At 46.1% G+C, this 13060-nt stretch overlaps 1 protein-coding gene across 1 annotated transcript in view; it reads right to left on the reverse strand.

Annotated features, from left to right (window-relative positions):
• Window positions 1-300: 300 nt before the first annotated feature.
• ASB1 (ankyrin repeat and SOCS box containing 1) overlaps window positions 301-13060 on the reverse strand; it is a 13380-nt gene continuing 620 nt past the window's right edge. Inside the window, exons 2-5 of the mRNA XM_026033738.1 lie at window positions 12382-12523; window positions 10249-10551; window positions 5155-5540; window positions 301-3445 (exon numbers count right to left, since the gene is read on the reverse strand). Coding sequence (XP_025889523.1) covers window positions 3312-3445; window positions 5155-5540; window positions 10249-10551; window positions 12382-12523 — 965 coding nt within the window. The 3' untranslated portion in view covers window positions 301-3311. The remainder of the gene's footprint in view (window positions 3446-5154; window positions 5541-10248; window positions 10552-12381; window positions 12524-13060) is intronic.

The following is a 13060-nucleotide window of genomic DNA, read 5'->3' on the forward strand; positions in this document are numbered from 1 at the left end:
GAAGCCAAAGCCCTGAGGCCAGCAGGATTCAGGCTTTTGCACATCCCGAAGTCCCCAGCCCGCTCTCTGSAGCGCAGTGCAGCATTTTCCCTTCCCATGGTGAGGTAAATGATCAGATGGACAGACAGGCTGTTGCACTAGAACATCTTTATTCAGCTACAAACAGACCAAGTCTAGCACAGATACCTCCAGTCTGCTCTCGGGTTTAGTCTTGCTGCTGTGCAAATTCACTCCACTGAGCAAAGCCAACAAACCACGGAGCAGCAGCTCTTCAAACAGGTGTGTCCTGACTGTCATCTCTTGTGACCTGTGTGGGTCCTTAGACTGGTTCCTTCACTGAAACAGGAAGGTCTCAAGAGATGCTGCAACTCAAAGGCTGCTTTTGAGTGCAAAATATACTTTACTGGATATGAGAGTGAATAAAAAAACACTTCAGCCCTCAAAATACTGTTCTTTGGCCTTTTGCAAAACTCACTCAAGTGGCAGGAAATGATAGTAGGGTATAACCAGTTACCAGCTTTTTGTGCTCTGGAAATCCCCTACAGCAACAAAAACAAGAAAACACATGTGAAAAAGACTGCTTTTGGACCTGTTTTGCTTAGTGCAAATCAGTCTTGATTCTGTAGGCACTTCTACAAATCTTGTCATTCATCATCCTATTCCATCCACATTTATAGCAAGGCCATTCAACATATCTTTCTATACTATTCACACGTATAATAGGGATTCTTCCTTATATGTGATGCATACTGTAGAATGGTTTAGTTTTCCAGCCCTGACTTCACAATATTCCTGTGCTGTTCATACTTCTTGAGCACACCTCATGGATAACAAGCCAGCAAAAATACATTTGCTACCTAGAAGGGATTGGTGAAATCTGAGTTAAGGCAAGAATAAATGCTGCTTATATAGCATGAAGCTATATAATAGGCATATATTATTGCTCAGATATCATACTGGAAGACTATTCTTCCTCCACCTGATAAAGCAGTCAGAGGATAAAGTACTGGTACCTACAGGACAGGACACCAAGGTCTATGAATAGCATGAATTTATTCAAGATTTAATATTTATCATCCTGCAATTAACATTTCAGATTTGTTAATCTGTGCATTGAGCGTTATCTGTATGTTAGCAGTTAATCTGTATCTTTGTCCAAGTATTAAACCACTTTACTTCCCCCACCAGTGGGACCTACACAGAAATTGTACCTGTACCAGCTATTGAGTCTATGCATGGGTAAGAGGGAAAGCCCCCTATCCTGGCTTTCCACTATGCCTCATTCCAGGGGGATTGAACCACAGAGCCAGCTCTCCCCAGAGAAGCAGATGGCCTCCATGTCTGTCCTACCACTTCCTCCCAAAGGCACTAATGCTTGATTGGTCTGCAAGATTATCTGATCAAGTGCAAAAACAGAGGGAAAAAGGTTGGCCCATGTAAGCTGTTGGCATGGCATCTTCTCAAGACAATCTCCCTCATTTTCTGCCTCTGTACCCTGGAGCTAGAGCGTCTGTTTGGCCTGTGYTCCTGCAAAACATTATGGTACTGCCAGCAAGGTGACAAGAGGCTTTACAACCTGTTTGCATCTTTTTGGCATGTTAACACTTCTATAAAGCAAGCACACAAGTCTCAGGCAACAAGCTCAGGGGCTGCCTTGGCCTCCAGCATGGTGAAAACCTAAACCATCTGCAMGCCTGAAAAGGAAAACTGTGCAATSCTGCTGCCTTGCCACCCTGAAAGCATGCCCATAACTATGTATCCTTACCATTATATCCCATCTGTGGAGGATTCTGAAAGCAACTTTTGCATTGGTATCTGGACACTGACTGTAACCACCACAGTTTAGCCTGTTCTCAACAGTGCAGTTCTTAGCAGTGCAAATTTTATCACCTTAACTTAATATCACTGCACAGAGGCCAAATACATGAGAGGCTAGCTGGACATTGGCTGCCATTCCAGCACCAYGCTCCAGGCTTGCCACAGAATCAAAATAATAATTAAATAAAAAAACAGAGATACAATTCTTCCTGTCTTTCCTCTTTCTCTGAAAGCATCTCTGAAATTTCTGCACCTTTGCTTGCAGTTGCAACAAAGTAGGCTATCTAGAGAGAATTTCTGATGTCTTTTTTCTTCATAATCACACAGATACATTTTTTATAGATACTGGATCAACTAACACCCAGCACAGCAACACAAAAGTTCAATCTAGTAACCCTTCTRCTACTGCTGTTCCTGCAGAGTGAACAGAGATGAGTTTGGCTATCATTTTCCTCAAAGATACACCAGAAATCTTCCTGGTTCACTTCATGGCCTCAGTTGAGTGTCACAGTCCTTGTCCTATCACCCAGGACTCACACAGTARTGAGTGGTGATCCTCAAGGTCCATCACATCACCACCACACGCTGTAGAGGCCCCATAACTATATGTTTTCCCCAGTGAAACTACCTTTTCTTCTTCTCTCCATGTGTTTTTCCACTTGTGCTAAGGCAGTGGTTGTGAGACGCGGTCAGTCTGAGGAAGTCATGGGGAGAACTGGCCACCGCTTGCCTCATCCATCATAGTGCTGGAGGGAAAGCCAAGATGCCATGGCACATCTGGAGCTCTGTAGATGGGATAGGATTACATGTTCTGCTACTCTCCCATCTGCACARTGGGTTCCCAGCACGGAGAAAGCCAGGACAGCAGCTACCTTGGAGCACGCAGAGACACAGAAACAGGTCTCCAAGTAACACAGAGCACTGGACACGAAACTTGATGCATTTCACACCAGAAGAGGACAGAAGAAAATACACCCACTTTCACAGCAGTAATCACAGAATCCATGGGGAAGGGAAAGGCCAGATATTGATGCCAAAAAGAGAACGGTGTCATTGCAAACCTCTTACCAAGAAGGAGAGAGACTCCCTAGCACACTAGAGGAAAATGAAATCCCATAGCCTGCATTTCCTACACAGAAGTACCACTGAGGCCCAGGATTCGTTTAACATGGAGCAACAACAGAGGTAGAGTCATAATGAAGAGATACATGTTAATAGCTATAGGACATTTTGTATTTGCTCATGTAACAGCCACACACAGGTCTTGTCCTCATTGCCCAATCAAATGCAAACAAGAAGTTACCAGTTAGATAACTGGTAGCTTAAGTATAGACACACACAATCACTGCACCCTAAATTCAAAGGGTGAAACCACAGGGAATTATGTGCACTCCATGAGCAAGTACAATATTTGACCGTGGGGTCAGGATTGGCACCTGGTTTTGTCAGCCATTTACCAAACAAAACTCTCCTGGAAAGCAGTCGATTGCCCTTTAACTGTGTTCATGAAGTAGGAACTGTTTAATGGGGTCTGGGATCGGAAGGATGTGGATGAGATCCAGACGACCTTTGCCAAGTATTCTTCGTACAGCTATGCGGCACAGGGACAACAGGCTCCGGGTGCGGCCTGCAAGGAAGAAAGCAGAGAGGAAATGCTGAGAGATGGAGGGAGAAAGAGAGAGGCATAACAGCGTGTAAATTGTGCTGAGCTCCGGACGGCACAAAGCCTCTGCTGACAGCGGAGGAGCCCGTTACCTCCTCCAAAAGCTGAGGCGATGCTCTGCACGGCAACAGAAAGGCAGTGCCGGAGAGCTGACCTCGCACAGATGCTCCCTGTGAGGAGGCCACATGCTCTGGCAAAAAAACCCACTGCAGCAACTGCAAATGCCCCATGGGCAACTTGACAGGTCAAGGTGGAGACTGCAAAGGGTTGTTACTATGGACGTGAGCCCTGCCAGAGTGGGTCCAATGAATCCCTGCCAAATTATCCTCAGTGAAGTCTGAGAGAGGCTTTCTACTGATCAGATAATTTTAAAGTGATGTAGACTTTCCTTTTGTACTAAGCCATCCTCTGGGACGCAACAACTGTGGGGAGAAGTCCCAGCACTGGCAGTCAGCTCAGGCCTTAGCCCAACTTTCCTACAAAGGCTTCTGTTGAATTCATGGAGAGCTCTGCCAACACAAGGAGAACAGCGGTAGTATCCTTTTCAATTCAGGAATTGGACCTCCAAGACATTACTCCATTACTCTGATTGCTGTACATAAGGAAATCAAGCAGGGCGATCCCATTGGCTTCCTAAGCTCAAATTTAATAATTATGAATTAAACCCACCTGCCCTGGTTTATCCCCATCTCTGCTCTGCAGAAGTCCAGGAGGGTTTGAAAAGCAGCTATGTGCAAAGCTGAATATACTTTGGGAGTGCATCCCAAGTCTTGAATCCCTTTTAAATGTCTTTGGTCTGGAGTTTCAGAGGGAAACTCATCTTTTGACCCTGATGCAAAGCCCTGGCCATCAGTGTTTGAGCCTGGTCGTTTTATGAGGTGTTGCCCCTGCTGGAATAGAGGTGCACATTGAGCTGATGTTGCTTTTGCYAAAAAAGGAAAGAAATAGCAGGTGAACACAGGTGTGTTCGAGCTTAAGGCTTTGGCTTGCATCTTCTATAACTCATTTACTTCCCAGAGGATGATGAATTCAAAAACTGAGCTTTTACTCACCATTTTACACCCACCTGTGAACTCTCATACCCTACGTACTACTACGTACACATAAGTGCTGGAGGTGTGGAGCTCCACTGTATCCTTCCTTTGCAAGGGACTAGCAGGGAGTAGCACAGRTGTTAGCCCCATGGTCTTCTCGTGACCAACACTTGCCTGGCCATTAAAAGCTCTCTGGAGGTCTTATCAGGGCTGGAGAGCTTGGTGAGTTCAGAAACTTCTCACTGAATAGCTTGCTAAATTCTTAACTCTCTTTGGTGTGTGCTAGAATTGCTTTATACTTTTCAATTGGGTATATCCTGTTTGCAAWTTTTTTTTACACATGAATAAAGGGGCCTGAACAAATGGAGTTGAACAAAATTCACCCTTCCTAGTTGCTGCTGCCTCTTCATTTGGCCTTCATTTGGGGGAAGCCATTTGCTCAAGATACTAGTGAAGCCAACAATGGAGAAGACATCTTGGTGATATTTAGGAAGAAATAGCCAGCAAGCACAAAACACACGGATATGAATAAATCCGTGAACCCAGTATGCTCTACCACRTTGTTAGCCAACCTTAACTACCAAAAAAATGCAGTCCAAGATAAAACCAGAGCCACTGTAATAAGTCAAAGCTACTTACCTCTGGCTTCTTGAAACACCTGCAGAGCCTCTGGGTTGACTTTGACCCTTCCTGTGGATTCACCTCCCAAGGCCTCCACCTTCACCAGATTCAAATTAGCTCCAAAGTCAATCAAAAGGCGGACAAATGCTGCTTCACAGCCATGCCGCAGGACAGCGTCCATCACGCACACTGGGGAGCCCCGGGAAAAGCCTTGGATATTGATGGGCCCACAGCAGTTAAAATCTGGGTTGGCTCCTGCCTGGAGCAGCAACCTAAAGCACTGGAGGTTGTGGTAGGCAGCACTGATGTACAGTGGGCAGACCACGAGCGTGGTGAGAGGCCGCAAGGAAGGGCTGGGGAGCCGGGAAGCCAAGTGGTGATTCACGTCCACATCTGCACCATACCTGGATGGGAGAGACAAGAGGCTGTTTGGAGGCTTCTTCCCTTGCTCATCCTCCTGACAGATGTGCTGGGCATGACCTTGGTACAAGGGACAGCTAAGCCTGAGCCAAAGGCACATGGTGTTGGCCTTTAACTGGCTTGCTGGGGAATGAAGGATGTTTCCAAGTGACTCAGCTGAAGAGATGCAGTGGAATCAGTGAAATAACTTCCCCATCAGGATAACAAAAGGCCAAGAATGTAAAACAGGCAATGGATCTGACTAGCACAAACAGCCAGAAAATGGAACAGAAATCTGTGCTCAAAATCTGTGTTCAACAGTGAAAGATATRTGACAAAATCCTGTTCCTGAAGGAGCTTGGATGGTTGAAATGCCATCAGAGTCAAACACAAGCCTTTTTCCTAGTGTTCAGCTCAGCCACATGGATGTATTTACCAATTACAGGCATTCCAGGAAATTGGAAAAATACTAAATAATTGTGTTGAACTTCCACTCTACCCATCCATTCCTCATAGCTCGGTTCACCAACTATATATTATAGTAGACACTGCATGAGACTACTCTTTGCTGGCCAATACTCCAGTAACTGAAGTCCACGAYGTCCATGAGATGTTAGAGAAAACCTGGCAAGCCTTTCACAACCAGCTCTTGCTTCATGCTACTCCATGGGGAGTCACATCCTGACTACATGGTGCCACACTGTCTGGACCCCTGTGCCCACAGCAAAGTGGTCTCTGGCTTGTTGTGGCACAGACTRGATGAGTGAGTGGGGTAGACCCCTCCTCAAATGGAAATCAGCACAGTCAAACMACAGAAGTAGCATTCACAGCATCTAGGCTCAATGGGATGCTTTTGGGAAGCACAGATGGCACCAAGTAGACAATGAGAAGAAAAGAGGGTTCATTAGYTTTGGAGCTCCTGTTTTTTAAAATACTGGAGAAAGAGAAGAACACGGCAAAGTAAATAGGTACAAAAAGACCAAGTATCTCTTTCTGGAAAAGAATGGAATTTGAAAAATGAAAATGCTGCAGAAAGAAGTCACAGCAGAAATAAGAATCTATCTTATGTTTGGCTCAAGGCTGGGTAACACCCAAGCAATGGTGACACTGCAGCTGCATCTATTTCACATGCAGCCTTCAGAGGAGCAAGGAGAGAGAGAACACAATCCACGAACGAGTAGTTGTTTTTAATTACAGAGTTACAGATCAATCARAAGTCCCGTCCTTTCCCTGCACAGTAATAAAATGTACCTTCAGCCGCCAGTCCCTCTCTCAAACTGCAAAGCATGCGTTCAGAAAACCGGGTTTTTCTGTCTTCCTAGATATCATAATATTCTTCTTTGCAGTTAATAAAACATATAAGGAAACCACCTGGGGACAAATTCTGCCTCAAGGCATGCATAGCTCTTTCTGAACCCAGTAGGGGTTGGTCCAGGTCCAGCAAATACTTAACCACATGCTTTAACTCTGAGAACAGAAATAGGCTCATTTAAATTAAGCATGCACAGAACAAGGGTCAAGAAAACTTGTCTAAGAGCTGCAAACAGCACACTATATACACATGAGATCTCCTAAGCCAGGAACATCGTGGTTAGGCTCCCAGGTGACCTATAGGGTGGAGAACAGCAGGGCGAGAAGTGATGCTGCAGAGTGAGAGCTGGTCTCTGCGCCAGCCCATGGGGCCAACCTGCACCTCCTGGTCCGGCCAGCCAGCCCAGCACTGCACCCTAAGGGACGTTACCACCTTCTAGTATCATTCTGATYGCCTTGCTAAATGTGCTTGACTTCACCTGCGTTGAAGCAGAGGGCTAAATGAGATGGCTGTTCTCCATAGAAATCACACATTCTCTGCAGATAAAAAAAAAAAAAAAAAAAATCTTAAAATTAGACTATCCAAACATTTTGGATGGAATCATCCATGTTGCTATAGAGTTCTGAAGGGCCCTGTAAGTCTATTGCCTCCTACGGACATAGTTTTCACCAGCGCACCACATACTCCTACATTTCTATCCTTCCCTCTCTTTTTTTTCCTTTTTTTTTTTTTTCTTCCCATTATCCTACTGGAAAATTCCTACTGTGGAGATTCCCATTTTACAGCAAAACATGATTTTCTCCTTTTTCCATACAGTTAGTTACATCTCTGAAGCACCAGTGTGGTTTCTCARCTCTCTTCTGCAGTGCTTTCAGTGAGGCAGGAGGACTCTCATCCTTAGCGTGCTGGGTCACCCTCAGTTATGTTGCAAGCACAACACAGCAGTCGAGCTCATCGCAGCATGATCACATAACAAGCTGTTAGGAAAGTAATCTCTACCCTGGCAGTGTAACTGTAAATATTTCCGCCAGTCTGCCTATAAAATGGATCACCATTCCATGGCTGCACGTGTATTTACTATTAATGGATACAATTTCACCTCTTGCTTGGTTAGCTGGTTCAGCAATTGTGAATCCTGATTGTGCTACCATATGATTAAAAAAAAAAAAAAAAAAAAAAAAAAAAAAAAAAAAAAAAAAAAAAAAAAAAAAAAAAAAAAAGGAACCAGGTGAAGTTTAGACACCTGCAGCAAAGTACCAGGGCAATGAATGTGCAAAGGAAGACAGCCTGACCAGGCAGGGCTTTCTTTTCAGGACTCTGGGGCTATCTGTAGATAAGTAATCCAAAATATGTCTTTATATTTCAGTAAAMGGGGTCCTATTCATTGCATTCTCCCTGCCAAATCTTTTCGATCAACATTCTCTAAACTTTTGAGTGAGCTTTGTAGCATACGGCTGCGTTTTAAAGTACAAAACTCTGAATAGATCTATGAAGTCCATACTCCAAGATATTAGGAATTTTGGGCAATCTGACAATTTGGTATTAACTTAGCAGCCTTGGGAGAGACATTGTCTAATAAAAAGATGTTGGACAACCTCCAGTTAATTTTTAATCCTGAAAGTTTTCCAAAATCTTGCTTTTAATATTGCTGGCAAGATATCCCAAGGAGTAGACACATAAATCAATACATCAGCTCTCCGTGTGCTGAAATACCATTTGCTACATTTCATCCTGTGTTAGCGGATATATCACGGGAGATTCTCGGGAATGCAGCTTGTGAGCCTAAATCCTGTGCCAACAAGTACATGGTGATGGGGACATCCTTGTGTCAGCTTCCAGAGGAAGGAGCAAGCAGGGAGGGGGGAACATTCTCCTTTTCTTTTTCCTTGCAGCTTTCCTTAAAGCTGCATTTCTGTAAAAAATAATTTCCCCATAAACAAAAAGGAATGGAGAAAATCCCCAAGTACTGTAGAATTTTTGTACCCAAATCTTTTTCTGCTGTTGTTTTCTAGCATTTACAGTCACTGAGGGGATTCCTTGGAAAGTGTTTCTGTGGGAATCCAAATAAACTTTCTTTTCTTTTACTATTTCTTTCTACAACCTGTATTTGCCCCTTGTAATTCCTTATTGTTTGGCATCAACAAACCAAATACCTGCTCACTACAGTCCCTTATACAGAGAACTTCCAATTTAGAAGAAAGGAAGTATCACAGCATGCCACAGAGGTGAAAATCCGAGTTCACACAGCGTGCTGCTAGTGCCCTGTCTGCTGCTGGTGCTGCAGACAGAATTCCCTARGGACAGAGGGTCTTGGTATTCCCCCAGCACTGCTAAACCCTGCTGCAGCTAGAGGCTGGATAAGGAATCAGGTGCTCTGCAATCAGATTGCTCATGCAATATTTGCATGCCCCTCAACCCTCTGAACCAGGAAAACGATTTTTGGAGACTATTGAAGAATTAACCCAGGTTTTTGTTGCTGGGCAAGCTGTTGGTCCACCTGGGTGGATAAGACATCCATAACCAGTGGTCCTTCAGGGAATGGCTCTGTGTTCCYAAGGATAAACTACTTTCTGGCTCAGCATGGTGCAGAAAGGCCAGTTGRCTGGATGCCCCAAATTTAGTGCTGCATACAAACAAGCGCAGCAGAGACAGTACCAGCCTCAGCTACCTTTCAGCTCCCCAGAATGATCTCTATTACTTTGCAACCCAGAGATGCCAGATCTCCTTCCATCRAGCTGTGGTTCAGGTCTCTGGCAAGGGATAGGGAAATGAAAGAGATGCCCAGATACTGTTAAAGTGATGGGCAGGTACCAGGCAGCCAAAAATGAGTGGTCCTGGCGACAGGCATCTCTCCTCCCAAAGACAAAAAATGGTCATGGAGGCCAAGCTCAGCAAAGATCTGTTTCTTTCTTTCTTTCTTTCTCTCTTTCTCTCTTTCTCTCTTTCTCTCTTTCTCTCTTTCTCTCTTTCTCTCTTTCTTTTTTTTTTTTACCATCTGAGAGATCCACCTTGCTCATAAACTCAGCCAGGTGGGACTGAACAGAGGGGCCTGGAGCCAGATGAAAGCAAGAGCCAGCAACAGACTGTTGAGATGGAGTAGGGCCATGGAGGAAAAGGAGCGGATGGTTTGCAATGCTTGGCTCTGATGGTGGGGCCAGAAATAACATTTTTGTCTTAGGAAATGAGGCGTGGTGGTTTCACACATCAGTGGCATTTTTGGCCAGCTTCATCAGGTCTGTGGTCCCACTGGACACACCATGGAGTGAAGGGTAAGGTAAAGGAAGAAATGGATGCTGCAAGTTCCACAGGCCCCGGGGGGAAAAGAGCCTGAGGGAGGTGGAGAGACARAGAGAAGCGGAGTTGTATCCTGTATTCCCTACCATTCCCAGCCTGACTCTCACCTGATGAGCTCCCGAAGGATGTCCGCCCGGCCCACCCGTGCCGCGTGGTAGACAGGGGTGCTGCGGTGGTGCCGGCTGCCATTGGGGTCAGCCCCAGCTTCCAGGAGGATCTTGGCGCACTCGAGGTGCCCGTTGACCACAGCCACGTAGAGGGCAGTCTGTCCCTTCACGTCCACCAGGTCAATCTCGGCCCCTTTCTGGAGGAGGAAGTCCACGCAGGGGCCGTGGCCGGCGGTGGCGGCGATGCGGAGCGGCGTGCAGGGCAGCCAGCCGCAGCACCACACCGACTTCTCGTTGATCCGGCTGCCGGGTCACAAGAGAAACACTGGGTTAGAGAGGGCCTCGCACCACCTTGGGCCACCCTGCTTCCCCCAGCCCTGGAGTATGATGCTGGGGAAGGTTGAATGTCCCCCTTGAGGCTTTTCCCCGGCATTTTAAGCACTTTAAGCCCCTAAGAATTCTACAAATAACTTGGCACTGTTGTGCTAGGTGCTGCATGCAGCCAGGCAGAGCTGGAGGCTAAAACAGTGGTTTCAGTGGTTTACTCCAAGCTGCTCTGACAGGCACATAATGATGCCAAAGCAGAAGAGTAACAGAAAGAGCAGGAGGATGGAGGGATGCCTGGAGGTGTAGGTGATCATTCATACCACACCACTGGCAATGTGCTTGCTTGGCCTGGCACATAAGGATAGATKAATGCAAATCCCTCCCTAAAGCCCTCCCAGGAAGGAGCTAGATCTGGGAGGGTAGGCACACTGCTCTGAACAACATAAACAGGCCTTTAGCATCCTTGCTAGACACCAGTACTGTAAGAAAGAACCTTGCTCAGGTTATAGAGGAGATGGCTCTGGTTTGTGGCTGCTCAGATCCCCCTCTGAAATCACCTGCACTGATCTTCATGCTCATCTAAATCTCAGGCTAGCCCTAAATGTCTCATAAATGTCCAGCTCTTAATCACAAATTTTCTTCAAATCACTGAAAGTACCTTTTCAGCAACAACATGCATAGAGGTAGGAATTCCTTTAAGGTCAAAGTAGACAGGAAAACATGCCCCTTTGCCAGTGCAGTGGTCGATTCTCACACGGTGGACAAAGCAACTTTTATATACCATGTTTAACGCCATTTGCCAGGAGAATAAAGCCCTATTTTTTTTCTTCAACCAGGCTTTAGGAAGAAGACTAATACGAGCCTCACACCAAGTCCTCAATTGTGCAGTCTTATTCTAGGAGGCTGAGAAATCTCCACTTTGTATCTGCCCTCAGATTCAAAGAAGTCACTTCTCTGCTCATTCTGGTGATAAGTCTACATGTCCAGACCTTCTCCTACTGCCTAACTTTGCCTTTTCCCTGCAGGGCAGGATGCCTCTTTCAGCTCACTCGAAGCCTGAACCAGCCCAACCAGCACRGCTGTGATATGCTTCCCACACATCATGAGACAGACGATACCAGGAAAAACTTCAGGGATTGAAGAGGCTCCACAGAGCCACCTTGGTGACAGGAGGAGGGGCTGGCTCATTCTTGTTCTTGCTGAAAGGACTCTTTTTTAAGGCTGAGAGAGACATTTGCATTCTAAGCAGTTTTCTCCATGGTGCAGGAAAATTAATTAACTGTCCCCATGGTCACAGACTTARCTATGGCCAGATTTTGTAACGGAGGGTGTTTCAGGTTTATATTTGATTGTAATCCCTTTTATATGTTTTTTCCATCATATGTAGACTCCTATTTTCACAGTATTATATTTCCACCATGATCTGAGGAGCGTTTATGTGTGGACACTGCCCATTTAAGAACCTCACAGGACTAGCTTGAGATTTGCCTCCTAGAGGACTAAAAAGCATAATTCCATGGGTAAGCAGAGCAATTTGCCACCAAATACATTCCCTGCAAAAGTGGAGCAAGGCATTTCTGCCAACAGGATGGGCTTCAGGAAGGAGCAGGCTAAAGAGAGAAGGGGCTGAGACGGCTTGGGGCAGCCAGCCCAGAGGAAGAAAAAGTTTAGCTAAAAGTTTCAGAGCTGAGTTCAGACCTTGCATCTGATTCCTCGTTTGGTCCTGTAAGGGCCTCCAGAGCCAGCGCTAAGGTGCTGATTGAGGAAGGAGGTGTGCTGGCACCGGGTGGGAGACGTGCCCCTCACCTTTGGAAGCTCTCCTCTTGCAGCAGGCTCTTGAGCGTGGGTAAATCCCCCACGTAGGCCGCGTCGTGCAACCGGGTGTCCTCACAGTGCTCGATGGGGTGGTCACAGAACTGCTCCCGCAGCCATTCCTTGAGATTACGACCTGCGCTGAAGAGAAGGGAGCTGGGTTGAGTCCGAGCAACAGGCTGCTGGAGGAGGCGGGTGCTGAAGCGCTTGGCTCCGCTCCCAGGACCGCCAGACAGAGCTAAAAATGGCATGAGAGGGACTCTGCCTTCCTGTGAGGAGACACAAGTGTAGCTACAGCTCGTATTACTCCATGTCTGAATCCAACAGACACTGACAGAAGGGAAAAACATGGAGCAARGAAGGGCCTACTGTCCAGTAGGCAGTTTCTGGTAATGTGGCTGCTAGATGCCCCCACAAGCAGTGATGATCAATAGTTATAGCCCCACCACCCCATGACTTGAGCAAGTTGTGGATGGAAGCAAAAATGACCCCTGTCTGAACTCTACAACAACTCTGTGTTTCCTGGGTGCTCTTGGGAACGCACAGCATGCTCCCACAGGTCCAAGTCTTTCCTTGGGAAACACACTACATACTCTGGAGAAGTTTATGGCATCTCAAGGCACCTTTCTGAAATTTCCAAAGTGTGTTCAGTGCTAGCTACATCCAGAAAAAA

The sequence above is a fragment of the Nothoprocta perdicaria genome, unplaced genomic scaffold (assembly GCF_003342845.1).
Source record: "Nothoprocta perdicaria isolate Ctin4 unplaced genomic scaffold, notPer1 scaffold_132, whole genome shotgun sequence".
Classification (NCBI taxonomy): Eukaryota; Metazoa; Chordata; class Aves; order Tinamiformes; family Tinamidae; genus Nothoprocta; species Nothoprocta perdicaria.